Source organism: Nerophis lumbriciformis, linkage group LG20, assembly GCF_033978685.3.
Source record: "Nerophis lumbriciformis linkage group LG20, RoL_Nlum_v2.1, whole genome shotgun sequence".
Taxonomy (NCBI): domain Eukaryota; kingdom Metazoa; phylum Chordata; class Actinopteri; order Syngnathiformes; family Syngnathidae; genus Nerophis; species Nerophis lumbriciformis.
Window position 1 is genome coordinate 11,642,501 of NC_084567.2, and position 10,000 is coordinate 11,652,500.

The window sequence follows — 10,000 nt, forward strand, 5'->3', positions numbered from 1 at the left end:
GAAAATATTGGACACAGTGTGTTGTCAAGCTTATGAGATGAGATGCGATGCAAGTGTAAGCCACTGTGACACTATTGTTCATTTTTATTTATTTTTTATAAATGTCTAATGATAATGTCAATGATGGATTTTTAATCACTGCTATGTTGAAATTGTAACTAATATTGATATTGTTGTTGATAATATTCATTTTTGTTTCACTACTTTTGGTTTGTTCTGTGTCTCCTCTCAATTGCTCTGTTTATTGCAGTTCTGAGTGTTGCTGGGTCGGGTTTGGTTTTGGAATTGGATTGGATTGCATTGTTATGGTATTGCTGTGTATTGTTTTGTTGGATTGATTAATTTAAAAAAATAAAATATATTTTTTTATTAAATAAATACATTTAAAAAAATTGATTTAAAAAAAAATAGAGAATCGATTCTGAATCGCACAACGTGAGAATCGCGATTCGAATTCGAATCGATTTTTCCCCCACACCCCTAATAACCAAGCATGCATCACTATTGCTCTTGTCTCAAAGTAGGTGTACTGTCACCACCTATTACATCACACCCTGACTTATTTAGATTTTTTTGCTGTTTCCCTGTGTGTAGTGTTTTAGTTCTTGTCTTGCGCTCCTATTTTGGTGGCTTTTTCTCCTTTTTTGGTATTTTCCTGTAGCAGTTCCAAGTCTTCCTTTGAGCGATATTTCCCGCATCTACTTTGTATTAGCAATCAAAAAATGTTCAGTTGTTTTTATCCTTCTATGTGGGGACATTGTTGATTGTCATGTTCAGATGTACATTGTGGAAGCCGTCTTTGCTCCACAGTAAGTTTTTGCTGTCGTCCAGCATTCTGTTTTTGTTTACTTTGAAGCTAGTTGAGTTATAGTTTCGTTCTGCATAGCCTTCTCTAAGCTTCAATGCCTTTTCTTAGGGGCACTCACCTTTTCTTTATTTTTGGTTTAAGCATTAGACTCCTTTTTACGTGCACGTTGCCTCCCACTGTTTCCGACAGCTACAAAGCAATTAACTACCGGCTGCCACCTACTGATATGGAAGAGTATTACACGGTTACTCTGCTGATCTCCAGACAGCCCCGACACTCAACAACAACACATCATTTGCAGACTATAATTACTGGTTAGCAAAAAATATTTTTAACCCAAACAGGTGAAACTAGATAATCTCCCACGGCACACCAGACTGTATCTCACGACAGACTAGTGTGCCACGGCACAGTGGTTGAAAAACACTGCATTATAAGACTCCCTTTGCTCTTATTTTTCGTATATAAAGACGGTGCAAAGATCTGACATGTTTAAAAAGCTGTAGTACATTAAAACACAATCACTATGTTTGTTTACACCAGTCAAAGATCCTCTCTATGACAGGAGCACTCTGCTGTTTTTTAATGACCCACTGCAAGTCAAATATCTTTGATATGACTGGAGTGCGTTCTTGTTTTTAGCTATCTACCCAATAAAATACTAATAAAGCACCCTAGTTAAGGAACAAGGCTGTTTTTAAGCATTTACTGCAAATACGGCAGTCAAAGATTGTGAGTTTTGCTGTTTTTAAGCATCCAATGCAATAGAATGCAAGTCAAAGACTTTATATGACAAGCGGTGTAATGCCGTTTTTAGGAATCTACTGCGTAAATAGATCCTCAATAGGGAATGCTGCAAAAAAAAAAAATATGCGTGTCAAAAATCCAATGTGACAAGAGCGCTCTGCTGTTTTTATGTACCCAACGCAAAAGCGCTAGCTATATAACCTATATTACAGAGCATTCTGCTGTTTTTAGCACTCTGCTGCATAAACACTATTTAGGGCGCATTTATTCTGCTGTTTTTACGAATGTGCTTTAAATCCACTGTTGAGAGTTCATTTATTCGACATAGCATTCTGCTGTTTTTTTAGCAACACGCTGTGAAAATACTATATAGATGTACTCTACATGACAGTATATTCTGCTGTTTTTAGGAAGCTGCTGTAAAAACTATTTTGAGATCCTTCTTTTGACAGGGCATTCTGCTGTTTTTACGAACGTGCTTTAAATCCACTATTTAGAGTTCATTTATACAACATGGCATTCTGCTGTTTTTAGGAACCTGCAGTGAAAAATAACTATTCAGAGAGCCTTCATATGACAGGGCATTCTGCTGTTTTTAAAAAATGTGCTTTAAAAATCACTATTTAGAGATCCTTCATATGATAGGACATTCTGCTGTTTTTAGGAACCCGCTGCAAAAACACTACTCAGATATACCGGTACTCTAAATGACAGTATATTGTGCTGTTTTTAGGAAGCTGCTGTAAAAAACCGACAAAACCCCAAACCAGTGAAGTTTAGGTAATTTATGGATTTCACCATCTACGGTCCGTAAACTCATCAAAAGGTTCAGAGAATCTGGAGAAAGCACTGCACATAAGCGATGATATTACGGACCTTCGATCCCTCAGGCGGTACTGCATCAGTGTGTAAAGGATATCACCACATGGTCTCAGTAAATACTTCAGAGAACCATTGTCAGTAACTACAGTTAGTCATTTATCAACAACACCCAGAAACGCCGCCGGCTTTGCTTGGCCCGAGCTTATCTAAGATGGACTGATACAAAAATACGACAACCGGGGTCTCCGTTGTCGTATTTTTGTATTACTCTACATGACAGTATATTCTGCTGTTGTTAGGAAGCTGCTGTAAAAAAAAACTATTTTGAGATCCTTTATACGACAGGGCATTCTGCTGTTATTAGGAATGTGCTTCAAAATCACTATTTAAAGATCCTTTATATGATACAGCATTTTGCTGTTTTTAGGGATATGCTTAAAACACTATTTAAAGATTCTTGTTTATGACAGGACATTCTGCTGTTTTTAGGAAGTTGCTGTAAAAAAAAATATTTAGAGATCCTTTGTACGACAGGACATTCTGCTGTTTTTAGGCATGTGTTTCAAAAGCACTACTCAGATATACTCTTCATGACAGGCTATTATGCTGTTTTTATGATTCTTCTTCAAAAACACTAATTAAACATCCTTTATATGACAGGACATTCTGCTGTTTTTAGGAATGCGCTTCAAAATCACTATTTAGAGATCCTTTATATGACAGGGCATTCTGCTGTTTTTAGGAATGTGCTTCAAAAATCACTATCTAGAGATGCTCTATATGATACGGCATTCTACTGTTTTTATGGATATGCTTAAAACACTATTTAAAGATTCTTGTTTATGACAGGACATTCTGCTGTTTTTAGGAACCCGCTGCAAAAACACTCCTCAGATATACTCTACATGACAGTATATTCTTCTGTTTTTAGGAAGCTGCGGTAAAAAAACAAAACTATTTTGAGACCCTTTACAAGACAGGGAATTTTGAAGTTTTTATGAATGTGTTTCAAAATTACTATTTAGAGATCCTTTATACGACAGGGCATTCTGCTGTTTTTAGGAATGTGCTGCAAAATCCCTATTTAGAGATCCTTTATATGACAGGACATTCTGCTGTTTTTAGGTACCTGCTACAAACACACTATTCAGATTTACTCTACATGACAGTATATTCTGCTGTTTTTAGGAAGCTGCTGTAAAAAAACATTTTGAGATCCTTGATAAGACAGGGCATTCTGCTGTTATTAGGAATGTGCTTCAAAATCACTATTTAGAGATCCTTTATATGATACAGCATTTTGCTGTTTTTAGGGATATGCTTAAAACACTATTTAAAGATTCTTGTTTATGACAGGACATTCTGCTGTTTTTAGGAACCCGCTGCAAAAACACTCCTCAGATATACTCTACATGACAGTATATTCTGCTGTTTTTAGGAAGCTGCGGTAAAAAAACTAAACTATTTTGAGACCCTTTACAAGACAGGGAATTTTGAAGTTTTTATGAATGTGTTTCAAAATGACTATTTAGAGATCCTTTATACGACAGGGCATTCTGCTGTTTTTAGGAATGTGCTGCAAAAATCACTATTTAGAGATCCTTTATATGATAGGGCATTCTATTGTTTTTAGGGATATGCTTAAAACACTATTTAGAGATCCTTTATATGATACGGCATTCTGCTGTTTTTAGAGGTATGCTTAAAACACTATTTAAAGATTCTTGTTTATGACAGGACATTCTGCTGTTTTTAGGAACTCGCTGCAAAAACACTACTCAGATATACTCTACATGACAGTATATTCTGCTGTTTTTAGGAAGCTTCTGTAAAAAAAACTATTTTGAGATCCTTTATACGACAGGGCATTCTGCTGTTTTTAGGAATGTGCTTCAAAATCACTATTTAGAGATCCTTTATATGATAGGACATTCTGCTGTTTTTAGTGATATGCTTAAAATCACTATTTAGAGATCTTTCATATGATAGGGCATTCTGCTGTTTTTAGGAATGTGCTTCAAAATCACTATTTAGAGATCTTTTATATGATAGGGCATTCTGCTGTTTTTAGGGATATGCTTAAAACACCTTTTAGAGGTTATTTTTTATGACAGGACATTCTGCTGTTTTTAGGAACCCGCTGCAAAAACACTACTCAGATATACTCTACATGACGGTATATTCTACTGTTTTTAGGAAGCTGCTGTAAAAAAAAACTATTTAGAGATCCTTTATACGACAGGGATTTGGATGTTTTTACGAATGTGCTTCAAAATCACTATTTAGAGATCCTTTATATGATAGGACATTCTGCTGTTTTTAGGAATATGCTTCAAAATCACTATATAGAAATCCTTTATATGATACGGCATTCTGCTGTTTTTAGGGATATGCTTAAAACACTATTTACAGATCCTTTATATGATAGGACATGCTGCTGTTTTTAGAGATATGCTTAAAACACTATTTAAAGATTCTTGTTTGCGCCACGCCGTCCCTTTTAGATTATTTTTTACGACAGTCTGCTGTTTTTAGGAACCCGCTGCAAAAACACTCCTCAGATATACTCTACATTACAGTATATTCTGCTGTTTTTAGGAAGCTGCTGTAAAAAAAACAAACTATTTTGAGATCCTTCATAAGACAGGGCATTTTGTTGTTTTTAAGAATGTGCTTCAAAATCACTATTTAGAGATCCTTTATACGACAGGGCAATCTGCTGTTTTTAGGAATGTGCTGCAAAATCACTACTCAGATATTCTCTTCATGACAGGCTATTATGCTGTTTTTATGTTTCTGCTGCAAAAACACTAATTAGACATCCTTTATACGACAGGGCATTCTGCTGTTTTTAGGGACATGCCTAAAATCACTATTTAGAGATCATTTATATGATAGGGTATTCTGCTGTTTTTGGGGATATGTTTTAAACACTATTTAGAGATTCGTGTTTATGACAGGACATTCTGCTGTTTTTGGGAAGTTGCTGTAAAAAATTATTTAGAGATCTTTTGTACGACAGGACATTATGCTGTTTTTAGGCACGTGTTTCAAAAACACTACTCAGATATACTCTTCATGACATGCTATTATGCTGTTTTTATGATTCTGCTGCAAAAACACTAATTAGACATCCTTTATACGACAGGACATTCTGCTGTTTTTAGGAATGTGCTTCAAAAACACTATTTAGAGATCCTTTATATGGTACGGCATTCTGCTGTTTTGAGGGACATGCTTAAAATCACTATTTAGAGATCATTTATATGATCGGGTATTCTGCTGTTTTTGGGGATATGCTTTAAACACTATTTAGAGATTCTTGTTTATGACAGGACATTCTGCTGTTTTTGGGAAGTTGCTGTAAAAACAATTTAGAGATCCTTTGTACGACAGGACATTCTGCTGTTTTTAGGCATGTGTTTCAAAAACACTACTCAGATATACTCTTCATGACAGGCTATTATGTTGTTTTTATGATTCTGCTGCAAAAACACTATTAGACATCCTTTATACAACAGGGCATTCTGCTGTTTTTAGGAATGTGCTTCAAAAACACTATTTAGATATCCTTTATATGGTACGGCATTCTGCTGTTTTTAGGGACATGCCTAAAATCACTATTTATAGATCATTTATATGATAGGGTATTCTGCTGTTTTTGGGAATATGCTTTAAACACTATTTAGAGATTATTGTTTATGACAGGACATTCTGCTGTTTTTGGGAAGTTGCTGTAAAAAACTATTTGGAGATCCTTTGTACGACAGGACATTCTGCTGTTTTTAGGCATGTGTTTCAAAAACACTATTAAGATATACTCTTCATGACAGGCTATTATGCTGTTTTTATGATTCTTCTGCAAAAACACTAATTAAACATCCTTTATACGACAGGACATTCTGCTGTTTTTAGGAATGTGCTTCAAAAACACTATTTAGAGATCCTTTATATGGTACGGCATTCTGATGTTTTTAGGGACATGCTTAAAATCACTATTTAGAGATCATTTATATGATAGGGTATTCTGCTGTTTCTGGGAATATACTTTAAACACTATTTAGAGATTCTTGTTTATGACAGGACATTCTGCTACTTTTGGGAAGTTGCTGTAAAAAAACTATTTAGAGATCCTTTGTACGACAGGACATTCTGCTGTTTTTAGGCATGTGTTTCAAAAACACTACTCAGATATACTCTACATGACAGGCTATTATGCTGTTTTTAAGACTCTGCTGCAAAAACACTATTTAGAAATCTATTATACGACAGGGCATTCTGCTGTTTTTAGGAATGTGCTTCAAAAACACTATTTAGATATCCTTTATATGGTACGGCATTCTGCTGTTTTTAGGGACATGCCTAAAATCACTATTTAGAGATCATTCATATGATAGGGTATTCTGCTGTTTTTGGGAATATGCTTTAAACACTATTTAGAGATTCTTGTTCATGACAGGACATTCTGCAGTTTTTAGGAAGCTGCTGTAAAAAAAAACTATTTTGAGATCCTGAGATTTTGTTATTTTTTTTACGAATGTGCTTCAAAATCACTATTTAGAGATCTTTCATATGATAGGGCATTGTGCTGTTTTTGGGGATATGCTTAAATCACTATTGAGAGATCCTTTATATGTTAGGGCATTCTGCTGTTTTTAGGGATATCCTTAAAACACTATTTCAGATTATTTTTTACGGCAGTCTGCTGTTTTTAGGAACCCGCTGCAAAAACACTACTCAGATATTCTCTACATGATAGTATATTCTGCTGTTTTTAGGAAGCTGCTGTAAAAAAGACTATTTTGAGATCCTTTATAAGACAGGGCATTCTGCTGTTTTTAGGCATGTGTTTCAAAAACACTACTGAGATATACTCTTCATGACAGGCTATTATGCTGTTTTTATGATTTTGCTGCAAAAACACTAATTAGACATCCTTTATATGACAGGACATTCTGCTGTTTTTAGGAATGTGTTTCAAAAACACTACTCAGATATACTCTTCATGACAGGCTATTATGCTGTTTTTATGATTTGCTGCAAAAACACTAATTAGACATCCTTTATACGACAGGGCATTCTGCTGTTTTTAGGAATGTGCTTCAAAAACACTATTTAGATATCCTTTATATGGTACGGCATTTTGCTGTTTTTAGGGACATGCCTAAAATCACTATTTAGAGATCATTTATATGATAGGGTATTCTGCTGTTTTTGGAAATATGCTTTAAACACTATTTAGAGATTCTTGTTTATGACAGGACATTCTGCTGTTTTTGGGAAGTTACTGTAAAAAAACTATTTAGAGATCCTTTGTACGCCAGGACATTCTGCTGTTTTTAGGCATGTGTTTCAAAAACACTACTCAGATATACTCTTCATGACAGGCTATTATGCTGTTTTTATGATTCTGCTGCAAAAACACTAGTTAGACATCCTTTATACGACAGGACATTCTGCTGTTTTTAGGAATGTGCTTCAAAAACACTATTTAGAGATCCTTTATATGGTATGGCATTCTGCTGTTTTTAGGGACATGCCTAAAATCACTATTTAGAGATCATTTATTTATATAATAGGGTATGCTGCTGTTTTGGGGAATATGCTTTAAACACTATTTAGAGATTCTTGTTTATGACAGGACATTCTGCTGTTTTTGGGAAGTTGCTGTAAAAAACTATTTAGAGATCCTTTGTACGACAGGACATTCTGCTGTTTGTAGGCATGTTTTTCAAAAACACTACTCAGATATACTCTTCATGACAGGCTATTATGTTGTTTTTATGATTCTGCTGCAAAAACACTATTAGACATCCTTTATACGACAGGGCATTCTGCTGTTTTTAGGAATGTGCTTCAAAAACACTATTTAGATATCCTTTATATGGTACGGCATTCTGCTGTTTTTATGGACATGCCTAAAATCACTATTTATAGATCATTCATATGATAGAGTATTCTACTGTTTTTGGGAATATGCTTTAAACACTATTTAGAGATTCTTGTTTATGACAGGACAGTCTGCTGTTTTTGGGAAGTTGCTGTAAAAAAACTATTTAGAGATCATTTGTACGACAGGACATTCTGCTGTTTTTAGGCATGTGTTTCAAAAACACTATTCAGATATACTCTTCATGACAGGCTATTATGCTGTTTTTATGATTCTTCTGCAAAAACACTAATTAAACATCCTTTATACGACAGGACATTCTGCTGTTTTTAGGAATGTGCTTCAAAAACACTATTTAGAGATCCTTTATATGGTACGGCATTCTGATGTTTTTAGGGACATGCCTAAAATCACTATTTATAGATCATTTATATGATAGAGTATTCTACTGTTTTTGGGAATATGCTTTAAACACTATTTAGAGATTCTTGTTTATGACAGGACATTCTGCTGCTTTTGGGAAGTTGCTGTAAAAAAAACTATTTAGAGATCTTTTGTACGACAGGACATTCTGCTGTTTTTAGGCATGTGTTTCAAAAACACTACTCAGATATACTCTACATGACAAGCTATTATGCTGTTTTTAAGACTCTGCTGCAAAAACACTATTTAGAAATCTATTATACGACAGGGCATTCTGCTGTTTTTAGGAATGTGCTTCAAAAACACTATTTAGATATCCTTTATATGTTACGGCATTCTGCTGTTTTTAGAGATGTGCCTAAAATCACTATTTAGAGATAATTTATACGATAGGGTATTCTGCTGTTTTTGGGAATATGCTTTAAACACTATTTAGAGATTTTTGTTTATGACAGGACATTCTGCTGTTTTTGGGAAGTTGCTGTAAAAAAACTATTTAGAGATCCTTTGTACGACAGGACATTCTGCTGTTTTTAGGCATGTGTTTCAAAAACACTACTCGGATATACTCTTCATGACAGGCTATTATGCTGTTTTTATGATTCTGCTGCAAAAACACTTATTAGACATCCTTTTTACGACAGGGCATTCTGCTGTTTTTAGGAATGTGCTTCAAAAACACTATTTAGAGATCCTTTATATGGTACGGCATTCTGATGTTTTTAGGGACATGCTTAAAATCACTATTTAGAGATCATTTATATGATAGGGTATTCTGCTGTTTTTAGGAATATACTTTAACACTATTTAGAGATTCTTGTTTATGACCGGACATTCTGCTGTTTTTGGGAAGTTGCTGTAAAAAAACTATTTAGAGATTCTTTGTACGACAGGACATTCTGCTAAATTATGCTGTTTGTAGGAATCTGCTGCCAAAATGTGAGCTTCTTTCAAGTTTTGAGCGATATATGCAGGCCAGCATTATGCCATTTCAGGGGCAGATTTGGCACACGGGTTGCCAGATGAATATAAATACTGTGTATATATATAGAAATATGATGTACAGTATATAAAGATAGGTGTAAATTTAGATGACGTGTATAAAGATAGATAGATGTGTATTTGCAGCACTGACCCTCTTGTAAATAGCAAATATGGTGCCAATGGAGGCCAAACAGTCGATGTTACTGGAGCCATCCAGAGGGTCAAAACACACAACATACTTTCCCTGGAAGACAGAATGAATTAATCATAGTATTATGCATAGATGATATTTAATAGTACTCATGCAATACTATGTTTCCATGATG

At 34.7% G+C, this 10,000-nt stretch overlaps 1 protein-coding gene across 1 annotated transcript in view; it reads right to left on the minus strand.

Annotated features, from left to right (window-relative positions):
* Window positions 1–10,000, minus strand: part of fbp2 (fructose-1,6-bisphosphatase 2) — a 33,815-nt gene that overhangs the window by 21,313 nt on the left and 2,502 nt on the right. The window contains exon 3 of the mRNA XM_061981009.1: window positions 9,826–9,918. Within this exon, the coding sequence (XP_061836993.1) occupies window positions 9,826–9,918 (93 nt within the window). The remainder of the gene's footprint in view (window positions 1–9,825; window positions 9,919–10,000) is intronic.